Below are 19,032 nucleotides of genomic sequence, written 5' to 3'. Positions count from 1 at the left end.
TCCTTCACCATCTCGTGCGTTTTTTGTTTTTAGCCTTCCTACATGGCTTCAAGATCTCCTTTCGTTGTTCTTCATGACTTTACAAAGGTATCTACTTTTTCTCAAATCAAATCAATTTTTCATGTCTTTGGTGTGTGTTAGTGTAATCTAATCTCAATCCTTCAATATTCATGTTTTATTAACCCTAATATTGTTTTTAGCCTTGATACTTCAAGGATATATTATTATTATTGATCCCGTGAGTGTTCATAGCACAATTGAATTTCACCATCAAAATGGTGAATGCCGCTTGACTAATGGTTGGATAGGTCTACGATGGCTATACAACTTTGATACCCTAAATTGTTGGTTTCTTTTCAAAAAAAATGGAAAATGTTAACGTTTTTTATCTTTCAATTTGGAAAGAAGATTTTACTCATATCAAGTATCGAGGCCTCTCTATGGTTACACATGAACACGGCCTTGACTTCTTGCGGGTTTTGGTCCCGGTCACTGATACTAGGGATCGTCCATATTTTTGGAAAAATAGATCTGGATCTCAGGTGGTTGTTTTTTACTAACGAAAACATCCACAGTTGGTACTGACCCTCACTGCATGTCAATGTGCACAAGACGAATTGGTTAGTTTAATTTTCGTATTCCTTTATTTTTTTAACTTCAATGTGTTTTATTATGATTTTTACAATTTCATAAGTGTTTTCGCATTTTTTTTCAGCTATTACCTTCTCAGATCGTTCCATTCTTTTTAAGTTTTGGAACATCTCCGGTACAACTTCATACTGGTGTAATAGATGACATCCCCTGCAACTTGCTTTCGTCAAAACCTACTGATGCACGTATAGGATATGGTTGGAGAAAATTCTGCAAATTAATGGAAATTAGAGGGAGTGACATAGTTTGTTTTAGGTTTGTTTTAGGTTTGAAAGAATAGCAAATAGAATTATTGAAGTTAAGGTGGTGTATGAAAATATTTAATCAGTTGTTGTTTTTTCTTGGGTATCTTTTCGTTGTTTTGTTTTTCTCAATCTAAATGAGAGGATTGTTCTCATGATTTACTTTATTTATCAAATAAAAACCAAGATTAATTGTTATTTTTTCATTATGGAATTGTTATCATGATTTACTTTGTTTTTCCTTTGTTTTACACATACAATTTTTTCCTTGCCTTCATCACTAAAATCATAAAAGACATTAAATGCTTTATGAAATAAATGTTATTTTCGTTTTTTTTTAAATAAGGAAATTTAAAATAATTAAATAAATTTTAATGCATTGACAATTAATTTAAGGAAAATATTTTTAAAATTAATTGTTTATTTTCTTCAAATTACTTATATAAACCACTTAATTATATTAATTTCCTTATTTAAAATCATAAAAGACATTAAATGATTTATGAAATAAATGCTATTTTCGTTTTTTTTAAATAGGAAATTTAAAATAATTTAATAAATTTTAATGCATTGACTATTTATTTATGAAAAATATTCTCGAAATTAATTATTTATTTCCTTTAATTTCCTTATATAAACCACATAATTATATTAATTTCCTTATTTAAAATCATAAAAGACATTAAATGCTTTATGAAATAAATGTTATTTTCATTTTTTTATAAGGAAATTTAAAATGAGATTAATGGATATGCACTGTCAGTGTAAAGAAGTTTTACACTGACGTCCAATCACATTATGACACATAAGACTAAGTAGTTACAAATCTTTTTAATTTTAATTAGTAAATTAATAAATTGGTGATGTGGCGGAAATCAATTGGGTGCATGTGTAAAACAAGTTTACACTGTCAGTGCATCTCCTATTTTCTCAACTAAATAAATTTCAATGCATTGACTATTCATTTAAGGAAAATATTTTCGAAATTAATTGTTTATTTCATTCAATTTCCTTATATAAACCACTTAATTATATTAATTTCCTTATTTAAAATCATAAAAGACAATAAATGCTTTATAAAATAAATGTTATTTTCGTTTTTTTAAATAAGGAAAATTAAAATAATTAAATAAATTTTAATGCATTGACTATTTATTTATGGAAATTATTTTCAAAATTAATTATGTATTTCCTTCAATTTCCTTATATAAACCACTTAATTATATTAATTTCCGTATTTAAAATCATAAAAGACATAAATTATTTTATGAAATAAATGCTATTTTCGTTTTTTCAATAAGGAAAATTTAAATAATTAACTAAATTTTAATGCATAGAATATTTATTTGAGGAAAATATTTACGAAATTATTTATGTATTTCCTTTAATTTCCTTATATAAACCACTTAATTATATGCATTTCCTTTTTTAAAATCATAAAAGACATTAAATGTTTTATGGAATAAATGTTATTTTCGTTTTTTTTCAAATAAGGAAATTTAAAATAATTAAATTAATTTTAATGCATTGACTATTTATTTAAGGAAAATATTTTCGAAATTAATTGTTTATTTCCTTCAATTTCCTTATATAAACCACTTATTTATATTAATTTCCTTATTTAAAAACATAAAAGACATTAAATGCTTTATGAAATAAATGTTATTTTCATTTTTTTTAAATAAATAAATTTAAAATAATAAAATAAATTTTAATGCATTAACTATTTATTTGGGGAAAATATTTTCGAAATTAACTATTAATTTCCTTCAATTTCCTTATATAAATCACATAATTATATTAGTTTTCTTATTTAAAATCATAAAAGACATTAAAGAACTTTATTCATGCTTTTCAAAAAAAAAAGGAACTTTATTCATGTGTAATTAATTTAAAATGGTGTTTATAATTGATCATTATTTAATGTTAGTAAAAACATTAATGTTAGTCAACGAAATTACGTATACATTAAATTAATTTGATTTACAACATTCAAATTTTAATCAATGATAGAAAACATTAATACCACTATTTAATGCTTTTAACATTCCTTAATTATTAGTCAATTAATAATAAAAACAATAGCTAAAAAAAATTTGTTCCTTAAATCTATATATATATGTAAAGCTCACTTGAGCTATGGGTATTAAATCCATTAAACAATGAAGTTAAAGAAATTTTTATTCAACTTTCAATTTACGTCAACTTATTATCAATTATTAATTAGTAATTGTTAAACTTTTCAATTTCTAATATTTTAAATTAAATATTAATGATAGCTGATAGTAAATTTAATACTTCTTTCTAATTGTAAATATTTCTAATTTTTTATATATTAAATTAAAATTAATTTAATATAAGTAATAATTATTCATCATTGAGGAATTTTTAAAAAATAACAAATAAAAATTATTACTATTTTTTACACCACCTACTAAAATGTAAAAGTTACTTTGAACCTTTGTATTAACATTTTCCTTAATATTAAATTAATTAAAATAAAATATTAAAAATGAAAAAATTTCCTAAATCATAATGTATAACTCAATTGAAACTTTGTTATAAATACACCAAAATACGGAAAAAAATTCATTTGTATTATATACATTAAACTAAACTAAAAACTGGTCATTTAAATTTTCAAATAAATTAGTTATTCAACTACCAACTAATTTTTATGTTTGTTGTAAGGTAAAATAGAACATGGCAAAAGACTCATGAAACATGACTCTTTAGTTCTCTAAAAGAGTGTGAATAAAAAACGAAACAAGACACTCTAATAAACAAAAACTACACTTTTCTTTCAGGTAGGGAGGTTAATACGAGTTAGTGTAATGATTTAATAAAATATTCAATTAGATAAAAAAAATTAAAAATATATATATTAGTCATAGTCATTTATTTTTTAATTTAATTAGCATAACAAATCAATTAAATACATTAAGAAATAAAATCTTCATACCTTTGTATTGAAATAAAGGAAGCAATAGCTGTAAGATCAAGATTTGGTCATGTGGTACAACTCTATGTTTTGATGATAACAAGTATTTATTTGTGGATGAACAACTATGATACTCTAATGTTTGTCTTGAGTGTTTTGACAAACAGGTTCTGATTCTGACACCAGAAGATATATTCGTCAGAAGTTCTGAAGATCAGAAGATCTGAAGATCAGAGGATCTGAGGATCAGAGGATCTGAAGATCAGAAGATCTGAAGATCAGAGGATCTGAGGATCAGAGGATCAGAAGCTCTGAAGGTCCAGAAGCTCTGAAGGTCCAGAAGTAGAAGTTACGAAAGTCAGAGGATCCAAGCATCCCTCTGACTCTGATCACCAAGCTTCACAAGTTCCAACACGAAGCATAACTCTGATCAGAAGTCATTGGTTAAAGGCAAATGTCTCTATCAAGAAGTACAAGAGCAGTGTACTATTCTGAAAAGCCTACCTACCAAGGTTCAGCCACAGCAGGTTCTGGAAGTTCCAGAAATGCCCTCCAACGGTCATATTCTCTCAACAGAAATATCCTTTGCACCTTGGACTATAAAAGGCTGAAGAAAAGAAGAAAGCTAAGAGAGAGAGATCAAGAGCTGCAATACAAGAAAAGATTCAAGCCTCTACTTTCTTCATCTGTTCTTATTTAGTTTACACTCAGCTTATTTAGAAGCAAACCTTTGTAAACACCAACCTCAAACAGTTGTTTGATTTTTCCTTAAGGGACCGGGTAGGTCAGTATCCTTAAGAAGACTAAGAGAGTGAATCTTAGTGGTGATTCCTTTAGGAGATCAAGGTTGATCGGATCCTAGAGAAGACTAAGAGAGTGAATCTTAGTGGTGATTCCTTTAGGAGATCAAGGTTGATCGGATCCTAGAGAAGACTAAGAGAGTGAATCTTAGTGTGAGCTAAGTCAGTGTATTGTTAGTCACTTGTAGGTTTCAAGTGCAGTTGTAACTCTTACCTGATTAGTGGATTGCCTTCATTCTAAGAAGGAAGAAATCACCTTAACGGGTGGACTGGATTAGCTTGAGGGATTTATCAAGTGAACCAGGATAAAATACTTGTGTGCTTCTCTCTTCTCTCTATCTTTATCCGCTGCACCATCTATCGTAGAGAAACCGAAAAGATTTTCTTTAAATCTTAAAGGGAAAGTTTTTATATTGAAAACGCTATTCAACCCCCCCCCCCTTCTAGTCGTTTTTCACACCTTCAATAGCAAATTTCTTTGTAATTAATATATTAAATAGTAAAACTGAAAAAAATTGTATTGTCAAAAGTAATTTAACTACCTAAATTGAATAATAATATTCCTAAACTTAAAAATCGACTTGAATTTTGCATTAGGGAAAAATAACAAAAATTAAACTTGATTAATGAAAAAATAATACTATCAATAAATAATTTAGATTAAATATTTTAAATTTTAAAATGACGTTATAAGGTATTTACTATTAACTATAACGTAACGTTCAAAAAAAACTATAACGTATGTGTGTTCTATTTGAAGAAACAATCTCAAGATATTTTTATGATCTTATAATATATTAATAAAAAAAATTTTGAGCAAGCTTAATAGAGAAAAAAAAGTCATGATCAAAGTTAAATAAATATAAATTTATGACATAATACTTAATTTATTTAATTTTTATCTTATTATAGTTAAAAAAGATGAAATTATTTTATTTTTCTCGAATTTAACATGTGTCAATCTGTTTGGGAAATTGTGATTGTCCTTCCAAAAAATAACTTTCTACGTAAAAAGTACAAAAAATGGCAAACCAACTTTTTTTATGGCATAAAAAACTTATTGCTTAATCGTTTTTTCAAATGGATTGTATTACTTTCCGCATTATTAAATAAATAAATAATTAAATTTATAAAATGATCTAATGTTGATTATTAAATATTAATTATTAAATACAAGTAATATTAATTATTTACAAAATTATGGAAATGTTGAACACAGTTATTATTTTTTATTTTAAAATAAAAACTATTTTAATATTTATGTAATAATTTAAACTATAATCATTATTGTATAATGTTAAAAAATGTTGGAAATAAACCCGTGCAACGCACGGGTATAATACCTAGTATAAATGTATTTTACACACCTATTTGACTTTTTAAAAAACCATTAATGTTAGACAGTGGTCAAAAATTTAATTTCGATTATCCTGTTACGTTTTAAGAAAAAAAAACGATTTTAAATATCACTTTTAATGATTTAAATTCAAAATTATAAATACAATATAACTCCTTTATTCATGTGTAATTAATTTAAAATAATGTTTATTGTCATTTAATGTTATTAAATACATTACTGTTAGTCAATGAAATTACATATACGTTACATTAATTTGATTTACAAGATTCTAATTTTAGTCAATGATAAAAAAACATTAATACACTTATTTAATGGTTTTAAAAATCATTAATTATTAGTCAATACATAATACTCTCTCCGTTGCTATATAACTGACATTTTAAGGTTGTTGCACAAGTATTAAGAAATAATAATTAATGTTCTTGTTTTATTAAAAGTACTATTTAACTTTCTATTATACCCTTTATCTCTCTTATTAATTCTAACATTTCAATTTTCCTACCACCAATAAATGAAGGGTACAATTGGTAAACTATAATTAATGCTCTCTAGAACTTTGTAAAGTGGCAGATAATTAGGAACAAAATTCAGCTAAAAATAGTTTCAGTGATTTAGGAACAGAGGGAGTACAAACATTGACAACAAATTTTCGTTCATTAAAAAGAAACGTATTTTCCACACCTATTTATTGTGTTTAAAATACATTAATGTTAGTCAATGATCAGAACTTTAATTTCGAATATTCTATAACGCTTTAAAAAAAGGTTTTAACACTCAAATTTTAATGATTTTAATTCAAAATTATAAATACATATATACTGTTATATTCTTTTCGTTTTAAAAAACCGCGTTATTTCCTTTTTTATAAATATTACCCTATTTAATACTCGCGTTCATGTTCTTTTTTATAAATATTACCATATTTAAAACCTTAGGGACGGTCTTTTAAAAACTTTAATTTTTATTCATTGATTATTTTTAGAATGTGCAAAAAACAGTAAAAACTATATCCTATTCATTACAAAATAACAATTTTAATTATACTATTAATTTTTTACTACATTACTTCTTACTGTACTAATATTTACACGCAGCTACTAATTTTAAAATGAATAAATGATAAATTTCAAATTTTATGGGGTATTAAAAATCGACTTTGATGATTTTTTCATGACTAAATATTGAAGATGATCAGTTACAAAATTTGTGTTTGGCTGAGATAGAGAAAATACTTCAAAGAAATGGCAAATCTCTAAAGGAACATAGTTGTCTGCCCTATCCAATTTTTTATGATGTGGAACAGTTTCAAAACAAGTTCATAGTAGGTGAGCTTAACTACAACAAAGAAGAAATGACAAATAAACATGTGTAACACCCCGATTTCGGTGGCGTCACTTTAGTAACCAAAATAAACTTAATGCGGAAAAACGTAAATATTTTTTTTTGATAATAACTAAGACAAGACTGAAATAGATAAAACCCAAATGCGAAAGGTAACAGATCTAATATACAATATATATAACATCCCCCGCTGTAAGTAGCGACCTCGTCACGAGTAACCTCCAATGACGGAAAGTAGAAAAGTGTAACGCCCGTAGGCAAAATGTACAATCCCAAAATGTTAGGTCAAGTGTCAGCAACACAAGCCCTCAAAAATAAGAATAAGTCAGAGCTAGGACACTAACACCCAACCTTAATAGACTCTAATCACCCATCCCCCATACTTCCATCATCGACTCCCATCTGGTCATGCATGAAGTCCGGGTCCACGTCGAAGGCTCAATAGTAGTCATTTCGCTCTGGGTCTTCCCCGAACGACGAGGAATCACGGAAGAATCCACCAACGACATCTGACAAAAAGGGCATACATAGCCCCCCAAACACAGGTAGCACGTGCAAGGGTCAACTTACGGAATATAGGATAGAGAATACAAGACACCAGATAAAGTATAAGGGGTATATATATATATGTTGTCTATATACATATAAGTTCTGCATTGTCTACCCTAAGGTTTAAACATAGCATGTTATCAACACTCTAGTACAATTCCATCATCAAAGCACATAACGATATCTATCAACATCTACTCATCAAAACACATAACGATGTTTATCAACATCAACTCATCAAAACACATAACGATACAATTAGAGTGCATGATATGTCAATGCAACGTCACTCTCGACGGTTCCAGAAAGAGTAGGCTGGGCACGTTTGAGTCGGTCCTAACACTGGCATTGTGTCGACCATAACCCCCGAGTGTCACTTACAACCTTGACATAGCCGGATCAGTCCTAACCCTGCGGGTCGACTTTTCCCTCCGCTATGCCCGACAATCAACAGGTCGATCCTAATCTCACGGTCGATCATATCCCCCGTCGATGTCCGAATTACCCGAAGGTATAAACTGTACCCGAAGGCATAAACTGTACCCGAAGGCATAAACTGTACCCGAAGGCATAAACTGTACCCGAAGGCATAAACTGTGTCTCATGATGATCTCCAAATCATCCGACTCATCTCTATCCGATGGTCAACACTGCTCAACGAGCAAAGAGCATCAACATGCTCGGAAACTACCCGTTTCCCGGCTTATCTCTCAGATAGCCCAACAACCCAACTGCTCCCAGAGCACAAGAGTATCAACATACTCAAAACCTCTCAATATCTCAACACTTGGATCCGACGACACTTCTCGTTTTTCCAAAACTAAGATTCGACTCCTAAGCTTCCTTCGAGATTATTATCATTACTTAAAGATTTAGAGGTTGTTTAAGGTCTTATGAGTTTTCTTCACAAAATAATATCCTTTTAGCCTTATCGCAATTCTTATAAGTTCTCGGGATCTCCAAATCCCCAAAAGACTCCAGAGAATGTCTCGATCCATAAAACACCATAACAAGGCCCGAATCTCATTCGTCCTATCAAACTTTCCCCAAAACTCTCAAAATAAAATCGGCATGACCTGCCCGCTATTCTCACTATTCAGAAACTCAGATTTCATTGCTAAAGCATAAATAACTCAGCACCACCAATCAACATGTCATATATCAACATAATAAGCAATAACCACATAGCACTTAGCATATAAGGCATGCACCACACATCCTAGATTACCCACATAGCACATAGCATGTAAGTCAATCTCCAAAAACATTCAGTAGATGAATCATCTACATTGTCAGCCGAAGCCTCAGAAAACATTTTCCCAATCATACACAAACAAGTGCATAAACAGTAAATCAAGTCGAATGCGTCGACACCTAAAGCATTAGCTAGTAAGGTAAGTTTCTCTTACCTCTAGTTATTCCAGCGTTCTCCTCAAACGTTCCTTCACAATGAGCTCCTTGATCTTCAGGAAATTCTTCAAAAGAACCTTTAAAGTAAAACCACAGAATTCTATCAAAATCTATCGGAAACTAAGCTATCAATGCTCACTAAGGTTACACGAAGTAGTTCATACTCCGAGGTACGATAATCTAGCGCGAAAGGACAAGTTTTCGGAAAAGGAATTTTCCCCCTCCTCCTCTATAGGGCTCGGCCACTTTTCACAATTGTGGGGCTCGATTTTTCTTCGATCAAACTTGGTTCCTATGCTTTCATAAGCCGTAACTAAGGGTATTCTGAACTCGGAAAAATTATCGGATCAAAAACTGTCGCAGGGGTATTTTGGTCATGATTTTTAACTTAGAAATTTCAAAACTGAAATCCCAAAAACCAAATTTTGCAGGGACGTTACTAACGACGTTTATGACAACTAATCCTACTAACACTAAGCTAAGGCGATAGTTTTTAGCCTAAAGGTTGAAGCTTTACCTCAAAAACTCCAAAAATGGGTATTTAAGGCTAAAATTGATTCCGGCGGAATTCCGGCGACATAACGGAAAATCTAATCCGGCAGAAGTGATCTTGGGCACATATAGAAGAGGTTTAGAATCAGAAATGAAAGATTCAGGATAGTTTTGCAAAAACCCATAAACTATCCGCTCAGAAAACTCTACAGAAAAGCTATGGAAAAAGCGATCAGAGGTAAGGATTAGCGACTATACCTCGAAACCTTGAAGCAGCAACTGATTAATCAACGATCAAGCAAGGATTGAACAAAATCTTCTTCTCCTTCTTCCTTGGTGAACTCGCGGCTTTGAGAGAGAAAATGGAGGAAAATTTGAGTTTTTCTTCCTTTCTTTGCTATATATAAAGGTTGGAAATTCGCGGGAAAATGAAAGTTTCGCGAATCTGATTTTTCCGGCGTCATTCTCCGTGAATTAATAGATATGTTTTGGCAAAAGAATTCCAAAACTATAAAGAGGTCTCCTTGTATTTTTGGCAACTAATGCATAGTCGGTATAAAACTATTTTACCCGATAAGTTGCTTTTTGCATCGAATGTCGGAATAGAAAACTTCCTTCGGAAGAAAGATTGAAATCATCAAGAGAAATGGGTGTACGCGTGTAGAATATTCATTTGAAGCTCTGAATAGATAAAGTCCCCATAGTCGGGTGATTCTAGGGTTTTGAAATACCAGGGACCCGGTTTCGGCAAACTTCCGATGATTGGAATCGGACGTTCGTAGATCCTAGAGTTTCGCCTCGAAACGATTGTGATATATGGAAAAAGAGAAGTTCTAACATTTCTCTGAAGATTTTTTGGAATTAACTTCCATCGTGCCTATAAATGAAAATTAGCTATATATTAGGGTTTCTAACCTAGGTTTAAGCGTATAACGATCGTGCTATAACTTTTATCGACTTCGATACGATCCTTTGACTTTTCCTGAACTTTCTCCTTCATAAATTTATTTCATTTGGTAAACTCTTGTTCAGGTTTCCTTTCACGATACATCAAGCCTAATCGTAAATGGAAATCTCTTCCACTTATTCTAAGCTTAAAATCTTGGGTCTTACAACATGCATCCTATCTAACAATGATGACAGCAGAACAGAAGGGTGTATATGACAATATAATGCAATCAGTGTTGTCTGATAGTGGCAGATTTTTCTTTTAGTATGGATTAGGAGGAACTGGCAAAAATTTTGTCTGGAATATATTATCTGCAGCCATCCGTTCAATGGGTATGATTGTTCTGAATGTTGCTTCAAGTGGTATAGCTTCTATGTTGTTGCCGGGTCGTAGAACAGCACATTCCAGAGTTTGCATTCCATTGCAAACCGATGAAACAACTACTTGCAACATCAAACAAGGTAGTTTAAGGGAAAATTTACTGATCCGTGCCAAGATCTTTTGGGATGAAGCTCCTATGTTAAATAAGAATTTTTTTCAGGCACTTGATAGGACTTTGCGCGATATCATGAGACAAGAAGATGAAAGCAACATGGACAAACCATTTGGCGGTAAAGTTGTAGTTCTTGGTGGTGACTTCAGACAAATTCTTCTAGTCATTCCAAAAGGTGGAAGACAAGGCATTGTATCTGCTACAGTAAATTCTTCTGATCTTTGGAAATACTGTAAATTTTTAAAGCTCACTAAAAACATGAGATTACGCACAACAGGTTCACCAGAGCTTGCAACAGAAATTAATGAATTTGCTGACTGGATTCTCAAAATCGGAGATGGTGATTTCGAATCAAATGAGCGTGGTGAATCAGATATTGAAATTCCTGAAGATCTTTTGATACAGGATAGTGAAAATCCACTTCTTGACCTGGTTGATTTTGCATATCCCAATTTGGTGCATAACATGAAGACTGAAAAGTTTTTTGAAGAACGATGCATATTGTGTCCTACACTGGAATGTGTTGAGAAGGTTAATTATTTTATGCTTGATTTACTACCAGGTAATACAATAGAGTACTTAACCTCATATAGCACTTGAAAATCTGACGAGGACACTGAACTACAATCAGAGTGGTTTACTACATAATTCTTAAATTTATGAGGCAGGAATACCAAATCACAAAATTATATTGAAGGAAGGTGCTCTGATAATGCTATTGAGAAATACACATCAAGCAGTCGGTTTATGCAATGGAACGCGGCTAATAGTGGCTGATCTTGGAACAAATGTTATAAAGGTCACTGTAATAACATGAACCAACATTGGAGAAGACATTTTCATTCCAAGAATGGACATGGTTCCATCTGTCTCAGGTTACCCGTTTAAGTTTGAAAGACGTCAATTTCCGATAAGTCTATCCTAAATAATTCTGAATTTTATGTAATTTGTATGACGGTAAAATTTATGAGGCATCACAAATTTATTGGTTTTCTTTATACGTTTTGCTTCTTTACTAATTGTCCAAAAATATTGTTGAACAATCGTATTGAAACATATTACACTACGAATTTAATAATAAATAAATAAATTAAAGGAGTGATTAAAAATCATAAATTCTCACATTACAAATTAATAAACGCATTTTGATGACTTTTTCCTACATTCACTTTTATTCCTTAAATAATCACACACATTTATGTGTTTTAGTCACGCATTTAATGATTTTTTTCTGCATTAACTTCAAGTCAATAAATAATCAAGCGCATTTATGATATTTAGCATTTAAAAAATTAAATTTTAAATAAAGGTATTTTTCAACCTTTAATGCGTAAAAAAAATCATATTTATTAAAAAATACCAAATTTATTGCATTAATAACGTGATAAAGTACATTAAATTCAAAATAACAAAATAGTCTAACTGCCTTAATTACATTCAATTATTTTTAACAAATATTCCTTAAAAATATCTTTCCTTAAAACCGTTGACTGCTATTTAGGAAAATCGAATTAAAATATTTTTAAATTATAATTAAAAAAACAAAATTAATAACATTGATTTAATTTCAAAATTCATCCATCACAATTAAGTACATTAATGACATCGATTTATTTTTAAAAAGTCAAGCAACAACTTAGTAATAATTCCTTAATTACAATTACTTGATTATATACATTAATTATACAAAATTATGTGCGTTAATTAAGTAAATAAAACCTACATACATAAATTAAAAATTCGGATCAAGTAAAAAATTGAAAAACGCATTAAATTTTTAAAAAAACTCAACTTATACTAATAAAAATTCAAGCTTCAACAAAAAATAATAATAAATCAAAACAAAATCAATTAGGAATCACAGAAGAGCAATAAGTCTATATATATATATACCTTCGTATACATCTCCTTTGATACAGAAGTTCAGGCCAAAATCAACAGACGTTAGTTTTCATCTTCAAAACTTTATTGCATCATGAATCTGAATTATAACCTACTTGACCAACTGACTCCTTTAGTACATGATTGGACTATTGTCGTTCGAGTAATAAGGCGTGGTTTGATGAAGAAGAGGAGGAAGGACACGATGGTTCGTTCTATAATTTGTTGTTGATGGATCGAAAAGTATGTAAACCAGAAACAATTTTGCTATTATTAAATATGTAATTGTATTTTAATTTAATTCACATACATAAATTCATATGAAACTCCTTCATTTCTAAGGTCAAACAATCCATGCAGAGTGTACGCGTAACCTTCATGAACGTTTTGCCAACAGAATCACGGAAGGTTTGGTATACCGTTTTGAATATTCTGGGTATGACATAATTTCCGAGGTCTTAGTGCATCTAGGCATATCTACAAGATACACTTGCAAAGTAGAACAAGGATGATTCCATATAATAAATATGTGTTTCCTGTGCGTGATATGATATTTGACAACGTGCAAGAAATTCTAAATCCTGACTTTGACGAACGGTTCTTAGTTGGTATGTAAATATTGACCTTCATTTAAATAACTTCAAATACATCAACACTTTCATGTATTGATATTACCATTAAAACAGATGTTATGGGCGAAGTAACGCACATTGGAAATTACAATGGATTTGAGCGGAATAGAGTCCATACGTAGAGCAGAGACATTGAACTTGAATCTCAAGGGTAAATTTTCTTTTATCAATAAAAAAATTAGTATTATTAATTTATATAAATTCCTACAGAAGAAAGTTAACAACTTTTATTTAATTTTTTTCCAGCAAAAAAATTAAATGTTTTTTATACGGCCAATTTGTCGACGAATTGGATGCACCTCTAAATTCAAAAGGACAACAAACATGTTGTGATTATCATATTGCTCAGAGTTGTAACAATTCATCAAGATACATTTAATTATTTTGAGCAACAAACAAACATAAACTTCTATATAATAAATCAACATGTTTAAACTTAAACTTATGATCGATTGCTAATATTTTTTCCAAGGGTATATAAACTAATTGCTGGGTTAAACTGCACTAAAGTAATGTTCAATCCTGACATTCCACAAGCAGTGTTCTACAGAGAAAGGTATATATGTACTATGGATTTCATATTACTTTGAACAAATTTAGATGACAAATAACAACATAATTTTTGTTTCTTCGAACATTATTTGAGTGTGACGCAGTTCATACTCAAGTAATGAACGTTATGATTGAAAGATTAAACGTTACTGAAAAAGATGAGTTCCTGACGCTTTTCCCAAGCACAAGTATTAAAAATTTGGTTACTTGCAGATCAGTATGTTCTCATCACTTTTAATTTAATTTATTAGACTTTTTTTTTATTAAAAAAAACAGACATTGATTTTCATACAACGTTTTAATTAAATAAAACAATTACTTATTATATTATTAACTTAGTATTCATGAATAAACTATTAAATTAGTAAATAAACATATAATGTTAGGATTACACTAAACAAAAATGCGTTTTAAATAAAAAATTCATGGAGTTAGAGATTTTTAAACACTAACTACAAACTTAAATACTTATTAAACTAATTTAATAATCACCTATTATGGAAAATTAACAACACATGAATAGTGAGATAAAATATCATTTTAATTAGACCATAAACTCTTATACTCTTTCATTGAATTTAATTGCTTTAAATTCATAACGTTATAATAGGAAAAAAAAGATTTTGATACACGTTTTAAATTCATAATGGTTATTTATATCTACATCATGATTTCTGATATTTCCAATTCAAATGTAAAAGGCTTAATTGCAGTTTTCGTCCCTGATCTATACCTCTTGTGCAATTTTGGTCCCCTTTGTTTAAAAGGAGCAATTTTAGTACCTCAAAGATTAGGACGTGACAATTGGGTCCTTCCGTTAGTTTCCGTTCAATTTCAAACAGAATTTGCATACGTGGCGCTCATTAATGATGTGGCGCTCACACATTTTAACACTTAGACTCCACATAATAAAACTAAAAATTAATAAAAATTCTTTAAAAAAACAATTTATTTAACTTTAATTCTAATTAAATCATTAATCCCTAATCACCCTCCACCTTCATCTCAGATGAATCAACAACAACAACAACAAAATCTGATATGTTCTGATGATCAGCAAGAGCTTCCTCCAATAAGTGATAACCCCTCTCACAAACACTGTAATTCAAGTGTGGACAATGCAGTAATTGCAAGCAACAACAACAAAAATCTGGAAAAAATTGAGAAGCAACAAAAAATCCAGAATCAACAAGAAGGCTATAGAAATTCCATAAACAAAAATCAATTTTTCCCCTTCCTTCACCCAAATCCAAAAAATAATAAAAAGTCAAGAAATAACAACATCATCTTCATCTTCATGTTAGTTTCAACAAATCTAACCCAGAATTTAACGTCACTTGCCCCAAAACACCCAAAACCTCTACATATTACTCAGAAACCCACCCCACAAACATCTGCCTTACCCAGATCACCAAGTTTCTCCCCATGCCCAATCGACAAAGCTAAGTGAAACAAGATCGACACAAAGAGAGAGGGAAAAAGAAGAAGAGATATGGAGACGGTGGAGGAAGACATGCGGTGGCTGCGGCGAAGCCTCTTCCCCTTCCACGACCATTTCCCCTTCTCCCTCTTCGATCTGGAGACGCACCACCGTTCAAGAGACAACATGGATTTGGCTTTTTCTCTTTCGGGAGGCGCACCACCGCTCCAAAGACAACCTCGATCTGGAGACTCACCTTCATCCACTCTTGATCTAGCTTTCTCTCTCTTCGTGTGTGAAGATGAAGAGGAGGAAGATGGACATGCTCAAAGGCGGAGGAAAAGAGGCCATGTCCGGATCGGCTTGATGCGTTGGTTGTTGGATTGAGAAGAATTTAGGGGAGTTAGGAGCAACGGTGGTTGTGGGCTGGAGGTTCTGAACTGAGATGTTAGATATTTAGGATTAGGGTTCAATGTGATTTAATTTTAGTTTTTAATTAATTTGCTTTATTTAGTTTGTTTTTTTGTTTTATTTATTTACTGATGTGTCATTTTTGGTGGTGAAATTAGTATAAAGGAATCTAGAAAAGAATATTCCGTTAGGAATTGAACAGCAACTAACGGAAGGACCCAATTGTCACGTCCAGATCTTTGGTGGACCAAAATTGCTCGTTTTAAACAAAAGGGACCAAAATTGCACAAGGGGTATACATCAGGGACAAAAACTACAATTAAGCCAATGTAAAATCTCCGACTGAGGTATTGGTCATCACTATTGTAAAATAGGTTTGGTTTAGACATTGGTCATCACTATTATAAAATAGGTTTGTTTTGCAGGTAATCACTAAAAGTGGTAAACAAAACACACCTCCAGCTATAGTTGAAGACTCCAACACACCTATTAAACGTCGTTCAGACGATGGTTCCATAACAGAAGTTGTTCAAAGTAAAGATGCAGAAATGTTGAAAAAGATTAAGGTTTCAAAGACTTAGTTGCATTTCCTTAAGATTGTTTGCAAATAAATAGCTTTGGTGTTAAACTTTCACTTTTATGTCTTTACCTACGTTGAGAATTTTTTTTTTTTTTTTGGTAAATTGACCTCGGTGCTCACTTTCAAACATTTTGACTTTTTTTTCGTATATTGACCATGTTACTAAAATATTCAATAAATCATTTTATGTTTCCAAATCTTTGTGCATACGTCAATTTAAATGTGTTTTCGACCCTTAAACACATTACTTTGCAAAAAAAAATAACCTACACCACAAATGTGCAAAAAAGAAAAATAAACCAAATACCTATATATAATAAATAAAAAAAGATATTAATTGATTAATAAAAATTAAAAAAAATAAATCCAAAATTAAATTCCCCCGTGCAAGGCACGGGTTAAAAACTAGTTGATTGAAAACAGATTTGTTTATTTGAAATTCCATTAAATTGAAGTGAGGATATACAGGGAAATTGAAAAATAAAAAGATCAGATGAAAGATAAGAGAGAGGAAAGAATTTGGGGTTAATTAGAAAAGGATTTAATAAAAAATAAAATGGGAGTGAGAAAACAGTGAGAATGAAGGATTAATGTAGGGAGAAAACGGAATATGAACCATTTTTTTAGGAAACCCATAAAAAGAATTAATTTGGAATTAAAGGTCAGAAAAAAAAGAGGAAATGACACGTTTCCAGGGAATGGAGGAAAGAACTCTGAGAAAGACACCTAGAATTTCCACTAAAAATTTCAACCAATCAAAAAATCTGATTATTCAGGAGCCGACACATAAGCAACCAAGGCTTATAACCTGTACTGTTTTAATAAAGTTATAGATAGATTCCTACTCCTTTAGACCTCGCCTCGCCTCGCCTTGCCTTCCCTTCGTATGCAGGTATTTGCGCTGTTTGTTGTTGTTGTTGAGTTGAAATTGTGAACTGGGGAGAAGGTGCTATGATGATTAGATAAATAATCTCGTTAATTTGATGGATAAATCTATATTTACCCATGATGATTACTTTTCTCAACCATTCATTGATCTTTCTGAGCACCTTCTTCCTCTCTGTACATTTGTTTTACACCTTGGAGATGATGAAAAGTTTTGGGGAAAATCATTTGCATTTAATTTTTGTGATCAATTTTGTTCTTTTAATTTCAATATTCAAAACTACTTGCTACTCAATGAATTTTAAGTATTATACCAAAGGGAATTTGGCACTGTGTTGAATCTGCTACTGAAAAAACATGAAAACTGTTTAGATTTATTTTTATCCTATTTGCAGTTTGCAGTTTGTTTTGTTGTTCAGATTGAGGCCCTCTTTATTTCCAATACATGAGCTTTGTGATTAAAAAAAAGCTTTTATTCACAGATATAGTTAGAGCTGTCAATATGGGTTTCAACCCGCGGGCCAGCTCGACGGGTTGGCTAAATGAGCCGGGTTGGGTTGGTTAAATTCCAGCTCGAAAAGAACTTGGGTTAGTGCAACCCGGCTCGTTTAACCCGCCGGTTAGACGGGTCAAGCGAGCCAACCTGTCGGGTCATAGTTATTTTCATTAAAAAAATTATTTTATTTCTCTTTAATTCCAGGTTAGTTTTATGGATTAATTTTAGATAGAAAAATGGAAATTTTAATTTCTTTTAATTTGAATCAATTTTTTATGTTTTATTTATTGTTATTATATTATTTATCTCATTTTAAATGTGACAGTAAAATAATTGTGTTCTTAAATCCTGTAAACTAAATTCTTTTTCTATATTTCAAATGTGAGATAAAAATAATTGCGTTGATAAACCTTTTTTTATGAGTTGATACCAATTTCTATAAGTATTTTTTTGAAATTATTTTTTATAACATTTTAAACAATTTCTAGTCAAATTTCGCTATTTTTTATATTTATTTCACTCAACCCGCGAGTCAGCCTGTCAACCCGCGAGCTCGTAGCGAGCCGGGTTTGGTTCATATTTTCCTGGCTCGTTAAGACCCCGGGTTGACACAAAAAACCGATCCAATTGTTTTGGCTAGGTTCAGTTCGCCGGTTTGATCGGATCGGATCTGATCCGATGAACACTTAAGAGTGTTTCAACTTCCTTAAGAAAAGTTCTAGCAAAAGTTCAACTTCTAGAAGAGCTTCAATCTAAATTAGATTCTAGAAGTGGAAAAAAAAAAATACTGAAAGAACCTTAACTTCCAAAACTATAACAAGTTTCTTCCACATATTTTTTTTTCTATGTGAATCCTCTCCAGCTGCTGGACGGTCCAGCAGTGTATACCACACTTAAAAAAATTTAGTGTTTAAATTATTTTTTTCACCTCAATCATTAATTACTTT

The 19,032-nt window shown here is 30.8% G+C and overlaps 1 protein-coding gene and 1 non-coding gene across 2 annotated transcripts; both read left to right on the top strand.

Moving 5' to 3' along the window:
- The first annotated feature begins 11,063 nt into the window (after positions 1-11,063).
- Positions 11,064-16,705, top strand: LOC130736164 (uncharacterized). The gene is made up of 3 exons (XM_057588009.1): positions 11,064-11,790; positions 11,897-12,033; positions 16,550-16,705. The coding sequence occupies exons 1-3, from the start codon at positions 11,064-11,066 to the stop codon at positions 16,703-16,705; spliced, it is 1,020 nt and encodes a 339-aa protein (XP_057443992.1).
- Positions 16,706-17,651: 946 nt separating this feature from the next.
- On the top strand, positions 17,652-17,751 carry LOC130741662 (small nucleolar RNA U30). The gene has a single exon (XR_009020548.1). It is a non-coding gene; the product is annotated as a small nucleolar RNA U30 (small nucleolar RNA).
- The last annotated feature ends 1,281 nt before the right edge of the window (positions 17,752-19,032 follow it).

Source organism: Lotus japonicus, chromosome 2 (genome assembly GCF_012489685.1).
Source record: "Lotus japonicus ecotype B-129 chromosome 2, LjGifu_v1.2".
Classification (NCBI taxonomy): domain Eukaryota; kingdom Viridiplantae; phylum Streptophyta; class Magnoliopsida; order Fabales; family Fabaceae; genus Lotus; species Lotus japonicus.
This window is presented reverse-complemented; position numbering and strand designations above follow the sequence as displayed.

Coding starts and splice junctions, on each gene's coding strand:
- LOC130736164 (XM_057588009.1), top strand. CDS start 11,064: ATGGGTATGATTGTTCTGAATGTTGCTTCAAGTGGTATAGCTTCTATG. Junction 11,791..11,896: donor TATGCTTGATTTACTACCAG/GTAATACAATAG, acceptor TTTATGAGGCAG/GAATACCAAATCACAAAATT. Junction 12,034..16,549: donor CAAATGTTATAAAGGTCACT/GTAATAACATGA, acceptor TTTGTTTTGCAG/GTAATCACTAAAAGTGGTAA.